Genomic DNA, 14,085 nt, shown 5'->3' on the forward strand with positions numbered 1-14,085 from the left:
CTTTGTTTTCATTGTCGCTCCTTTTTAATCATGGCTGCTCATTCCGCCGAAGAGCCGTTCCCCTTTCACGGGCTTCTCCCCAAGAAAGAGACCGGCGCCGCGTCGTACCTCACCAGGTTCCCCGAGTATGACGGGCGGGGGGTGCTGGTGGCGGTGCTGGACACCGGCGTGGACCCCGGGGCCCCCGGCATGCAGGTACCGAGCCCCGGCCTCGTGTCGGCGGGGAGGTTAGCTCTGCGAGCTAGGGCAGCTAAAGGCCGTCCAAAGGCAGCGTAGAGGCTGATTTATGGTTCCGCGTTACACCAACGCAGAGCCTATGGTGCGCGTCTCCGCGTACCCTACGCCGTAGGCTCTGCGTCGATTTAACGTGGAACCATAATTCTGGCTTTAGCCTAAGCATTTATCACAAAGGGCTTAAAAGAAAATGTTTTTCTCCTGCTATTTTTAAATTTATTTTACCAGGTTAGTCCCATTGAGATCGAGGATCTCTTTTTACAAGGGAGACCTGGCTAAAAATGGCAGGTTTAAAAGTTGCAGACAAATCAACAACAGAAATAGAAGGACAACACTGCAAAAACTCAAAATCTTACCAGGAATATTTGTCTTATTTCTAGTTAAAATGTCTAATTTTTAGTCAAAAAATCTCATTACACCTAAAACAAGAGGCATTACCAGAAAAATAACTTATTTGACAATTTTCACCCAATATTTATCTTCTCATTACAAGCAAAAACATCTTGTTCCACTGGCAGATTTTTCTACATATTTTAATTGAAAATCTACTTGAAACAGGTGAAAATAGTTTTTTTTCTTTCAGTAATGAGTAATGATTTTGAGTTTTTGCAGTGAATGCAAAATACATCACAAAACAGTGCCAGTAAATAAGTTACAATACTTAACGACAGTGACATGTACCAACAGAGTCATTTAAAAAATGCATTTGTAAGAGCTTTAAAATCAGACAATAACACTAATGTGTTTAGCTTTAGGTCTTTTTGGAGGCTATTCCAGGCAAGTGGGGCAGAACAGCTGAAGGCTTTCTTCCCTAGATTGGTCCTTGCACTTGATATGGACAGCAGGATAGCATAATTTAAATCTCAGGTTATAACAACTGATGGCTTTCAAATTGATCAGAGAACAAATGTAAAATGGAAGTTTACCTAATATAGCTTTGTATATGAACAAGTACCAATGACTAAGCCTCCGCCATGTCAGTGAAGGTAAGCCAGCCTTGGAGTACAGAATTCAATGATGGGTTAGAGGTTTACACTTTGTAACACATCTCAGTGCACTATGATATGCAGTGTCTAACATATGCAAGAACTGGGCAGGAGCATTCATATACAATAGATCACCATAATCCAAAGATGGTAAAAATGTCACAGAGACCAGTCGCCTTCTTGGCGAAAAATGCTTTGTTTCTGAAGTAAAACCCTATCTTTAGCCTCAGTTTTTTAAGAAGATTATTTACATGCAATTTAAAAGAAAGGCAGTCATCAAGCCAGATACCAAGATATTTATACCGGTAACTGGATACTAATATTACATTCTGTTAGGTTTCTATGTGGACAGTAAACTCAACATTAGCTATATAGTTGACATGCATGCGAGCCTGCGAGCTGAATTTGTCCATTGACCCTTTTCTCTCTTTATTTTTTTCAGCTGGGTAAAATCAAGTTCGGCTTAATTGTTCTGGATATTTGTAGCTGCATGTAAAACTAACCGGGGCTGAGTAGTTATATCATAATAATGTTTTAAGTCACACTAAAATTAACTAATTTCGCAAGAAAAATAAGAAACCAGGTGTTTGTACGAATCCCCATCCTTTAGTTGCCATAATTTAATTCAGTTTATTGTTCATTTTAAAGAAATAATAACAATAATAATGATAATAGAAAAGCTATGTATTACATCAGCAATAATTCTTCATGAATGATTCCAGGATATTTGAGAGCTGTTGATTGACAGTGTGTTCAGTTTGAGGTTTTCTATTATTTTGTCTCAACACAATAAACTGACAGTTGTATGGGCTTTTGTTGATTTATTTTAATAAAGTCCAAATATAACATTCATGTTAGGGCTATATGAACAAAAATTAAGTCAAAAAGAAGTTGCAATTGACATACTTTACAATTTGTACATGTGTGTAGGCTAAACTAAGATGTGGTGCATTTCTTAATATTTATCAGTGCGGTTATGTTGAGCAGGGATTTCAAATGAGTTGAAGTTACTTACCTTTTTAAAATATCCCACATTCCAGGTCAAATAAAGTAGGTTACGTTAAGTTAACCCACAACTATGAATACATGAATTTGAAGGGGAAAAAACAAGCACCGAGCTGCTTATAATAGTCACATGTGGCAGTTGAATGACCAAATCAGCGCTTCACTTCACAATATGAACATTTCACACGTTTCTAGTTAGGTTAGTTGGCATCATTTAATTCTAAATAAGGGTTGGCCATCTTGTCACCTTGCTTTAGTCATGCTTCAAAGTGCAGAGAATCTTACTCCTTTAAGTAAAAGTAGATATAATGGAGGAAATTGATGATGATTTGTATATTAGTCAAATGTAAAATGATCTCTGGTTAAGCTTCCTTCTCTGACATTCAGAACAAAAGAAAGTACATCTCAGACTAACTGGTGATGCCAAACTTTCTGTAGGAGTGTGAGCATGCATTACTGGTTGTTGGGTTTGCCTCTTTTTGTCCCTGCAGCCGTTAAAGCTGGATACGTGGATGCAATACTTTTTGCTTATGTCAATAACTTTTCAGGTCACAACTGAGGGAAAGCCAAAGATCATTGACATCATCGATACAACAGGCAGTGGTGATGTGAACATGACCACAGTGGCAGAACCTAAAGATGGCATAATCACTGGGCTCTCTGGAAGAACACTTAAGGTTTGCTTACAGCTTTTCACGTAAAAAAAACAACCCCAAAACAAATGAATATTAGCTGTCTGCTCAGAGATATCCTACTCCAGGTATTATCATGGTGATCTCGTCTTTTTATGTCTCCCAGATCCCTCCTGCCTGGGTCAATCCATCAGGGAAGTATCGCATTGGAGTTAAAAATGGCTTTGAGTTTTTCCCTAAGGCTCTTAAAGAAAGAATACAGGTAGGGAGATGTGATATCTTTACTGTTGTAGTTAGGTCATACTGTTGATGTTTTGTTTTTTTGCATTACTGTTGATGGGGACAGAGTGTACAAGAACTGACGGATCAGACACAAGATTAGACATAATAAATATGAGCAATAGTAATAAGGAGCTTCCAAAGTTTTTATATTGACTTATTCAAAAAGATGTGGGGGGAAGTTTCAAGCCTTCACAAGTAGGCATGGGGCGATATACGATATTATCGTATATCGCGATAAAAAACGGCCGCGATAACGTTATCGTGGGGTACTGTAATTATCGCCAAAAATGGAAAAAAAGTGTTTTGTTTTTTTTGTTTTTTTTTTTGGAAGAAAGTGTCAATTCACTCGCCCGGTTGCATATCCGGCCCAGACCGGTGCCTTTATTTTATTATTTTTCCAGAGAGCCGTACTTAGTAGCAGGCAGCCAGCCACTGTTAAAGTTTCAGAGAGTAATACAATCAGTGTGCATTTAGCTCTACTTTGTCACTTTATTTCTATTTGTCACTTATTTCTTTCGACTCTCAGGGAAGTATTTTCTTACAAAAAAAGAAAGTTCAAATAAGTACCGGTACTATAGTTTACACTTTGTAATGCATAACATTTACAGTACACTATTTGTTCTCTACCTCAAGTGTCACTGTGTTGAGAATGATTTGAGAATAAATGTTCTGAAGGAACCAGGGGATCCACAGTTAGTGTTTTTCCTTGCATTTTAAGAATTTTATAAGCGACGCGCTAATATCGTGATAATATCGTAATCGTGATATTTTTGTCCACTAAAAAATAGAAATTTTCATATCGTCCCATGCCTATTCACAAGTAAATGTGAAAAGAGAGGATTCTTTTCATATTCATGTCTTTATTTGCAAACAGTACAATTAATTCACATTTGGTTGATTCATTTCTTTATGGTGGTTTGGTTGCATATTCTGTCCATATTGATAAGTTTTCAGCAGTCCATTGTTACTTTTTAATACTTGTTTATTCAAAACTATATACACATTATTTGCAAGATCATGAAATTGAAATGAATGAAATAGGAATCTATTGTATTACCATATTGCTCAGATTATTAAAAAAAAAAAAAAAAAAAAAAACTTTTATCACTTTTATCTACTAGAAAGAGCGAAAGGAGAAGATGTGGGACCCACCACACAGAGCAGCAGTTGCTGATGTTTGTCGCAAGACAGAAGACTTTGACCTCTCTCATCCAACACCATCACAGGTCAGACGTACAAACATGACTTCTTTGTTTACTCATCTGTCCTTCCATGCTGGTCACAGTAACCTGGTCTGATGCCTCTATTATATCTTATTATATCTCTCCTATATACATCTTTCATTTTACTTGCAGATTGAGAAATTACAAAAAGAAGAATTGCAAAGTCAGTCGGAGCTACTAGCATCATTAGAAAAGAAGTACAGTGATCCTGGTCCGGTGTATGACTGTGTGCTTTGGCATGATGGTGTCACATGGAAGTAAGCCAGACTTGTCTGTAATGCCTTTTTTTCCCTCTGTTTCTCTTTTCACTTTTCCTGCTCTCTGTCTTGTTCTGTTTACAAATAGTGTATTTATCATCCCCTTTGTCTGTGACTGTTCGTATCAGAGCCGTAGTGGACACATCTGAGTGCGGAGAGCTGTCCCAGTCTACTGTGCTGAGCGCATACAGAGAAAAACAAGAGTATGCCACATTAGGAAATGCAGAAATGCTTAACTACTCTGTAAATATATACGATGAGGGAAACACGCTCTGCATCGTTACCAGTGGAGGTGAGTTTGTTCTTTTCATTTTGTTTTGTTGTTTAAAGGAGATTCACGCATTTCCCGAAAATACTATGTATAAACTTTGCAAATGTAACAACCTGTAAATTGCACTGTTATTTTTGGTTTTGCATTTAAGTGTTTTAAATTTAATATCCAGTACAACTTCCTTGTGGTTTTTAAAGGGGCTCATGGTACACACGTGGCAAGCATTGCAGCAGGTTACTTCCCAGAGGAACCAGAGCGTAATGGTATTGCCCCTGGTGCCCAGATCCTGGCTCTGAAGATTGGTGACACACGGCTCAGCACCATGGAAACGGGCACTGGACTCATCCGCGCGGTAAACTCTGCAAATAATCCTTCAAATATAGATGACACATGATGAGTGTTTTGCACAAGTTAATTCTCATTGTTTCTCTGATTGAAAGATGATAGAAGTAATCAACTATAAATGTGACCTGGTTAACTATAGCTACGGGGAAGCCACGCACTGGCCTAATTCAGGGTAAATATTAAGGAGGCTTTATTTTGCTGGTTATGTATTTTTTGTTTGTGAGCTGTTGCTGATTATAATTGGCAATTTGCATTTCAGGAGGATTTGTGAAGTTATCACTGAAGCTGTGCAGAAGCACAACGTGATTTTTGTGTCAAGCGCGGGAAATAATGGTCCCTGCCTTTCCACCGTTGGCTGCCCAGGAGGAACCACCAGCAGTGTCATAGGTAAGGTAAAATGACGGTGATTAAGAAAGCTGTTTAGTTTTATTCACTACTGTCAGAAAAAATATGTTGGATATTTCTTGGTTCTTTTCATATGGCATATCACTGTAATGCAGGGGTGTGAAATGTGCGGCCCGAGAGAGATTTTCATGCGGCCCGCGAGAAGTTTCCAACGCAAAAAACCGAAATGTTAATTTACTAAAAAGGAAGGCATAAATAATTGCCATGAATCGCAGCATATCCGATTAATATATTTCTTCTACAAATCCATCGTTATTCCACAAAGAGAGCAGTTTTCGACATTTTTTTAGTTTTCTAGAATGCATTTGCCGATTTTATTTCTTTGTAGACGGTCGTTTATTTTTATTAACTGACTACTATTATATATTTTCGCAGGAAAAATATCACTGCTAAAAAAGATGATAGAAGATATTTATTCGGAGAATTTCAGTTTTGAATACGAGGATAGTGAAAAAGTAAAACAGTTAAAAGAGAAGTGCTGACTTTTTCGGCACACTGGCGTAAATATCCGCGCCAATTAAAAAAAATAAATACACTTAATTGTACTGGGAAAATCTCTAAATCACAAAGAAACACTCTCTAATGTAATAAGAAAGATTTTGCTTTTAATTAAATTTCCTATAAAAAAGCAAAATATAAAAAAAAAACATATTTGTTTCTGTTTATCTTTGTAAAATGATATTAAAAGTATCTTACATAATTTGAAAAAAAACGAGAAATTTCAAGAAAAGATCCTGAAGAAATATATTTTACATAATTATTAGAGTGTAAACAAAGTGCATATTTACTTTAAAATTAACTAAACTGATATTGGATTAGATAACAATAGTAAAAAAATATTTTCGCACCGTTTTTGTTATTTTGAGTGTGCGGCCCGCGTGAAAAAAATTGGTCAAATCTGGCCCGCCAAGCAAAATTAGTTTGACACCCCTGCTGTAATGCAAGGTTTTGCTATCAAAATTCAAATAACATTGAAAGTTAATGTATTCCTATAGTTTTCTTTGTGCTATCGTAATTCCTGCTCCCTTGTGTCGGTAGGAGTTGGTGCATATGTGACTCCAGACATGATGGTGGCAGAGTATTCTCTGAGAGAGAAGCTGCCTCCCAACCAGTACACGTGGTCGTCCAGGGGCCCGAGCACTGACGGAGCTCTGGGCGTCAGCATCAGTGCTCCTGGCGGGGCCATCGCATCTGTGCCCAACTGGACTCTTCGTGGGACTCAGCTAATGAACGGCACATCCATGTCATCTCCTAATGCCTGTGGAGGCATTGCACTAATCCTCTCAGGTATGTCTCTGATTATGGACTGATTGGTACTTTTATCACACTTTTTAAAATTAAGGCACCAGAAAGCTCTCTTTCATTTACATGCATGTCCTTGTCAGATGTTGTGGTGCTCCAAAAATTAATTCTTTTACCGTATTTTTGCGACCATTAGGCGCACATAAAATTCTTTTTTTTTTTTTAAAGAATGTGCCGCGCGCCCAATGAAACGGTGCGCCGTTTCTATTACCTGTATTACGGTAATGTAAGGCGGACGGCCACCATGAGAACGGTAAAGGGAGAAGGGGGCGTGTGAAGCACCCGTGAGTTGCGGACGTGATAGAGACCATCCACAGATGTTAAAGGGGGAAGGGGGGGGTGTGAAGCACAGAGCGGGTGGATGGAGCGTTTCAACGGCCACGATTCGACTGAAAGCAGTAGCGCTGGCGGAAGAAATTAAAATTGAACATTTTCATGGAGGTCCGTCTTGGTGCTTTCGCTTCACGGTGCCAGCGCAGCAGCAGCGCCCGGCGGATTATATGGAAAAGATGGAGAGCTTCTGCTAATTCTGCAGCCGAGACATCACCAACAAACGCATCCAGCCCAGACACATCACCAACATGGACGAGGTGCCGCTTACGTTCCACATCCCGGTGAATCACACAGTGGAGTGGACGGGGGTGCGCGTCGCCGCCGTACCTTACGCCGTAGGCTAGCGCGGTGGAGAGGACGGGGACCTTCCGGCGCGGCGGAGAGGTTGGGAACAGCTCGGTGGGGGATCCGCACAACGGGGTATGAAAAGTCCTCATTTACTGTTGTGCTTGGCTGCCACGCTGATGGACAGAAACGGCCGGCTATGGTGATTTTTAAAAGAAAAACTTTGCCTAAAGAGACTTTTCCAGCCGGAGTCATTATAAAGGCGAATGAAAAGGGCTGGCTGGATGAAGGGATGATGAAAGAGTGGCTGAGGCAGGTCTATGTGCGGTGACCCGGTGGTTTTTTTCACACATCATGCGTGGGCTAACGTGTCTGCTGGGACTGTTGTTCGGGCATTTGCAAAAGCCGGCATTTCCGAGGCGCCGCACGGCACGGAAAGTGACTCTGACAGTGAGGAAATTCGGACTGGCACAGCTGATTTAGCGGAGCTCTTTAATGCAGAAACAGAGGATGAGGACTTTGAAGGGTTTTATTAATGTAAAACCTGAAATAAAATACAATCAAACTAAGTTTTGCTCCCGCTCTATTTTTAAATAAGCACACTTGTGTGCTTGTGTGTGTGTTTTGCGGCGTGTGTGTGTGCAGCTCCGTGTCTGTAGACCGTGCCTTTTGGGTCGGTGCGCCGTATGTGTGTTTTAAATCCAAAAATTACACACAAAACTGAGGGTGCGCCTTTCCACACGGTGCGCCGAATGGTTGTGAAAATACGGTATTTGTGCTTGAAGCGCTACACACTATTTAAATGTAAAATAAATTAAAAAAATATGTGAGCAGAGTAACTTGCCATGTGCTTTTTTCGTGGCTATTAATAAACCTACACAATTATTATCAATGTATAGAAGACTGCACTTGAACTGTACGTTGAACTTGAGGGTTTCAATTTTCTTATGTGACAAAAGGACTGAAACAGAATGAGATCCGTCCCTGTGGTCCTGCTGTGAGGAGAGCACTGGAAAACACAGCTCTTAAGGTTGATGACATAGAGTTGTTTGCACAGGGACATGGAATCATCCAGGTACGTTGACGGCTGTCAAAGATTCATTTTCTTTTTGTCACTTTTGAAATAATTTGTATGTTATTGCTTTCTGTTTTCAGCACTTTGGTATTTTTTTTTTCAATGATTTTTGATTTGTCACATTATCTTCCTCTTCCTGTCAGGTGGACAGAGCATTAGACTACCTCATTCAGCATGCCTCTTTACCCACAAGCCACCTGGGCTTCTCAGTAAATGTGGGATCACAGAGAGGCATCTACCTCAGGGACCCGGCCCAGGTTCTTGCACCCTCAGATCACAGTGTCGGGATTGAACCGATTTTCTCAGAGAACACAGGTACCTAGTGGTGCAATTATGTACAAGATTTGAGTTTGTCCTTTTTCCTTTATTTATTTTTCTTTAAATATTTCCTGTCTTGTTTACGTGTCACAGAAAACTCTGAGCGAATCTCCTTGCAGCTGCACTTGGCGCTGACATGCTCTGCCCCGTGGGTTCAGTGCCCCTCCCATCTAGAACTGATGAACCAGTGTCGTCACGTCAACGTCCGCATTGATCCTGTGGGACTGAGGGAGGGTGTGCACTATACAGAGGTGGGGACAAATGAGTGGAAGAGAAGGGAGAAGATGGACATCATATTTTAGTTGGTTTAAAGTTAACTTTGACTGTATGTTTCAGGTGTGTGGGTACGATACAGCAGCACCCAGTTGTGGGCCGCTATTCAGAGTTCCTATAACGGTTATTATTCCTGTCAAGTAAGTTCTCACGGTATATCATTTGTTTTATTCAATGAGTATATGCATGCGTTTGTGAGTGTTCTTCTCTCTTCCTTCCAACAGAGTTGCAGATGGTCGTAATCAGGAAGCGACTTTCACAGATGTTCATTTCAGACCAGGACAGATCAGACGTCATTTCATCACTGTTCCTCAGGGAGCCTCCTGGGCAGGTTAGTGTCTCTTTGGTGTTCAAGTTATTGATGAATGTGCATCCTATGTATCCTTCAATCTTGTTTACGCAAGTTGCATATATTTTTTTATTTTATTTAATGTAACATATCAGGTGTATTTTTAAAAGGAATTTTAGGTGTTTTTTTGTTTACGATTTGATTATTTTTGTAGGAGGTAGTTTGTTCAGCTGTTTGATTATATGTTACTTACAGTATAGCTGCCATGTACCCCAGCCTTGTTGATTTTAAATAAACTGGACTAAATAATAGAAACACAATGCCCTTCAAAAGCAGACCAATGTAAATGTTCTCTAAATTATAAACAGAAAAATCATTATTGAAGAAGGTTTATTTCAGTGTTGCGTAACTTCCCACTAGCCGATCTGCACAAAGCAGCATCTGAATGTAAATGCTGCAGCGGAGAATCATCCTTTGGCTTAGATGGCTTGGAGTCGTACTTTTAAACTGATTCATAGAACTGGAACTGGTTCGTAGAAATGTTCATTTGTATGATCAGGGAAAGATTACATTTGTCTGTATTATCAACTTATCCTCAGATCACAATTCACAGATGTGACTTAATTATTTTTCAAGAACCAGCTGTGTATCATCAGAGAAAAGCAATTGCATCTTTGGCTTTCTTCTTCTTTGTTCTTTCACACATGGTGCTTTGTTGTTGTTATTATTCTGAATCTTCATTTTCATCTACTCCTTGTCTTTCTCTTTTTCTACAGAGATCACATTGACCTCGCATTCAGGAGACGTGTCTTCAAAGTTTGTTCTTCATGCTGTGCATTTGGTCAAGCAGAAAGCTTACAGAGCAAATGAATTCTACAAGTTCTCCTCACTGTTAGAAAGAGGCTCTGTAACAGAGGCTTTTCCTGTTTTGGTACATATTCTCTTGATTACTTACATACAGTTGATTTTAAATTTTGATCTTACATTGTCAGCATAAATGTTTCTTGTTGTAATTTTTATGTTTTTGCCTCCTTTCTAGTCAGGTAGGGTAGTAGAGTTTTGCATAGCGCGCTGGTGGGCGAGCTTGGGTGACGTCACAGTGGACTACAGCATCTCCTTCCATGGGCTCAATGTTTCTCCTTCACCCCTGCACATTGTAAGAACAACAAAACTATAGTTCATTAATAGAAAGTGTGCTTCTGCCCAGAGAAAGTGGTTTCTCTTTTGATTTTGACTCATTTGTCTCTGCTCAGCATGCTTCAGAGGGAGTGACGAGTCTTGATGTGTCATCACCTCTGCGGTATGAGGAGGTGTCTCCCACCATTACCCTCAAGTCCTGGGTTCAGCCTCTGAGGCGAGTGTCCACACACATACAGAAACATAGACATACTCAGCTCTTTGATGAGAGTGAAACGCCATGTTTAACTCATCTTATTATTACGTTACAGGCCCTTAAGCTCAAAGATAAAGGCCTTGGGCATGCGGGATGTTCTGCCTAATAACCGACAACTCTATGAGATCGTCCTCACTTACAGCTTTCACCAGGTATGGCCTTGGGCGAGTCTGCAACCTAAAAATGTACTTCCAGGTGATGCATCTGTTTAAAGTATTCTTGATCTTGGTTTTCAGCCTAAGAGTGGAGATGTAACACCCAGCTGCCCAATGCTGTGTGAGCTGCTGTATGAGTCTGAGTTTGACAGTCAGCTGTGGATGCTGTTTGATCAGAACAAGAGGCTGCTTGGCTCAGGGGACGCCTACCCCCACCAGGTACGCTTAGTTATTCAGGGTTTCCGCGGGGTTTTAAAAAGTATTAAAAAGTGATAAATTAAAATTGCCAAATTTAAGGCCATTAAAAGTGTTAAATTCACTGTCAGAGGTATTATTTATTTTTTAAATTGGTATTATTTTTTACCTTTTACATTTTAAGCAGTCTATTTTATTGTCATTCACAAAGTGAAATAAATGTGAAACATCTGGTCAATATCAATGAGTCTATAAATCTGTTCTGTATAGTGTTCTATAGTTCAAAATATGTATTAATGTTAAAAGGTCCGTGATTAACACTTAATGTTGTGACAGTTTTTAAAAAAAATCTGAAGGTAGTGAAAAAGGTATTAAATTGGTATTAAATTTAACATAAGGATTGCTGTATAAACCCTGTTATTGGAGGAAGGCACCTGTGCTCCTATGAGAGCAGGAATAGTTGTTTCTCTTTGTCATGCCATCAACCAACACATCTCCTCTCGGCTTGTTTTGCTCCTTCAGTATTCTCTGAAGCTGGAAAAGGGGGACTACACTGTGCGTCTTCAGGTCCGCCATGAGCAGTCCAATGAGCTTGAGCGCCTGAAGGATCTACCGTTTGTGGTCTCTCATCGTCTGTCCACTACTCTCAGTCTGGATGTTTACGAGACGCATCGTAATGCCCTCATGGCCAAGAAGAAGTCAAACTCTCTCACTCTGTGTCCTGGTGCCACACAGCCTTTTTATGTCACAGGTCTGCCCGATGACAAGTGAGTGTAATGATCAAGGTTTTTTTTCTTTTAACAATTATTTAGTTAACAAAAGATTAATTTCAATGGTATACCTGGATTGTAAAAAAAATATGAAATGAAGTCATATTTCTAAATATTCCATCTTAGAAATAAGAAAAGTGAAGAAAATGTAATAACTTTTCAAATATTAGAAAATGCTACATTAATTTTAGGACCAGGAATAAGTTGACTTTATTTCCTTGTCAGGGCTAAATTTCCTAGTTGATTTCTGTTAATCCAAACATCTTTAGATCAAAATTACTTTATTTTTGATTAGGAAAAAAATGCATTTTTTATTTTTTATTCCATGTTGCCATCTTTCTCACTTTTTACTTTTCCAGGCTCCCTAAGGGTACGTGTCCAGGATGCTACATTTCAGGCTCTCTAGTTGTCCCCAAGAGCGAGTATGGCAAGAAAGCTGTGAGTGACTGTCTTCTTTGTTAGATCTCTATACTTGAGAGCAGTCAACAGTCCTGCATATTTTGGCCTAATTTGGGAGCTTTAGATATTTCCAGAAGCATCCAAAACAAACCAAGAAACAAGGTTGCTCTTGTTCGTCTGCCAATCAATTAGCTTGATGCCCTGAAGTTGAAACTAGGTCATTAATACTGTGATGCCAAAAGTATTTATGTCCTCAGGTTTGGGATGGACTGCTGCTTGACTGCTCTTGGAAATGTTTTTCAGACCTAAGCTGATCAGTCTTGACATGTTGTCTCTTAAATTGATGGCTTTGCTTTTAACGAATACACAGTATTTTCTCTTTTTTCACTCCTCTCTTGCCCGTCTCCAAGCTTCTTTTTCAATCTGAAGAGCAACACAATGTTGCAGTTGCTAAACTTACACCCTAAATCTTGTTTACACCTGACATAAACACGTGTTTCGGCCATCCTATTAGTGGCCATTTTAGAGAACAGTCGTGACTCTGACAATGACTCATTAAAGGCTCACTTCATCTACAGCATTCATAACTTCTTAAACAGCCCAGGGTGTCCTTTTTATTGGTACAGCTCTAATCACAAACCCTCATGTGCTCTATGGATTGTTGACCTGGAAGGTAACCAGAGGGGTATTCCAGGAAGCGGGTTTTGTGAAAACTCTGAGTTTGTTAAGCCTGAGATGAGGGAAACCCGGAGTTTTCAGTTCCAGAAAGCGACGTAACTCAAACTCTGAGTCAGTTACTATGGCAACTGACCCTGTGAACCTAATCTGCTCGCTAGCAGGTTTTCTTCAATAAACCCTGAGTTTTTTTTTTTTTTTTCGAAATATGCTCTCATACTCGCCATACGCACGTATTAACACTTCTAACTCCAGTGACATGAAGTATCTGGATCTTCAGATGCAAACTAATGTTTCCTCAAAGGGATTTTGTAAATTGAAATGTTAAATAAAGTTTAAAAAAAAGTATGTAGATCTCTTGTTGTCGCCGGTTGCCATGGTGAATCGTAGTATCAGGGCTCCATTGATGATGGCTTTTTGTTTTCCTCATGCATGCGCTTAACTCAAGGTTAACATACTCAGAGTTGATTGAACTAACTCATATCAGCTGTTCTGGAACAGAAAACTCTGAGTTTCCTTTCTCAGGGTAAGTCAACTCAGAGTTCAGGTTTAGACTCAGAGTTTGTTGAACCTGCTTTCTGGAATACCCCTCTGGTCTCTAAGCAAAACAACCTGCACCATAACAGTAGCAGCAAATATTGTGGTGGAGGTAGTAATGGTGGTTTGGGTGTGTGGGTGTCTGTTTAAAATATTTGTATGTGGGTGTGTGGGGGGTTGTTCTCTAGTTGTTTTCTCTTCCCCATCGTCCACCATGTTGCCTTTCACTGAGGTGCAAGAGATGTTGTGAGATCTCCCCTGTTCACAATCTACAGTAATCTCTTTTGTTGCTTTGGCTCTCTTAAGCCGGGCATACACTGTGCGATTATCGGCTCGTTTTGAGCCGATTTTCCAGTCGTGCGACTATTTTTTGGATCGGGACGGATTTTGACCCAATCGTTGCTCGTGCCTCGTGCAGTAAACGTGGGGTAACGACGAGAGATTAA

The 14,085-nt window shown here is 39.8% G+C and overlaps 1 protein-coding gene across 2 annotated transcripts in view; it reads left to right on the plus strand.

Moving 5' to 3' along the window:
* The window catches only part of tpp2 (tripeptidyl peptidase 2), a 23,510-nt gene continuing 9,425 nt past the window's right edge, over window positions 1-14,085 (plus strand). For both annotated transcript variants that reach the window (XM_061741623.1, XM_061741627.1), the window contains exons 1-22: window positions 1-195; window positions 2,774-2,902; window positions 3,024-3,119; window positions 4,261-4,365; window positions 4,495-4,619; window positions 4,748-4,911; window positions 5,088-5,242; window positions 5,331-5,407; window positions 5,495-5,622; window positions 6,679-6,927; window positions 8,520-8,635; window positions 8,779-8,950; window positions 9,047-9,204; window positions 9,290-9,366; window positions 9,451-9,557; window positions 10,292-10,446; window positions 10,555-10,671; window positions 10,769-10,869; window positions 10,964-11,060; window positions 11,145-11,282; window positions 11,781-12,025; window positions 12,388-12,466. In XM_061741623.1, coding sequence (XP_061597607.1) covers window positions 31-195; window positions 2,774-2,902; window positions 3,024-3,119; window positions 4,261-4,365; window positions 4,495-4,619; window positions 4,748-4,911; window positions 5,088-5,242; window positions 5,331-5,407; window positions 5,495-5,622; window positions 6,679-6,927; window positions 8,520-8,635; window positions 8,779-8,950; window positions 9,047-9,204; window positions 9,290-9,366; window positions 9,451-9,557; window positions 10,292-10,446; window positions 10,555-10,671; window positions 10,769-10,869; window positions 10,964-11,060; window positions 11,145-11,282; window positions 11,781-12,025; window positions 12,388-12,466 — 2,955 coding nt within the window. In that variant the 5' untranslated portion in view covers window positions 1-30. The remainder of the gene's footprint in view (window positions 196-2,773; window positions 2,903-3,023; window positions 3,120-4,260; window positions 4,366-4,494; window positions 4,620-4,747; window positions 4,912-5,087; window positions 5,243-5,330; window positions 5,408-5,494; window positions 5,623-6,678; window positions 6,928-8,519; window positions 8,636-8,778; window positions 8,951-9,046; window positions 9,205-9,289; window positions 9,367-9,450; window positions 9,558-10,291; window positions 10,447-10,554; window positions 10,672-10,768; window positions 10,870-10,963; window positions 11,061-11,144; window positions 11,283-11,780; window positions 12,026-12,387; window positions 12,467-14,085) is intronic.

Source organism: Cololabis saira, chromosome 2, assembly GCF_033807715.1.
Source record: "Cololabis saira isolate AMF1-May2022 chromosome 2, fColSai1.1, whole genome shotgun sequence".
Classification (NCBI taxonomy): domain Eukaryota; kingdom Metazoa; phylum Chordata; class Actinopteri; order Beloniformes; family Belonidae; genus Cololabis; species Cololabis saira.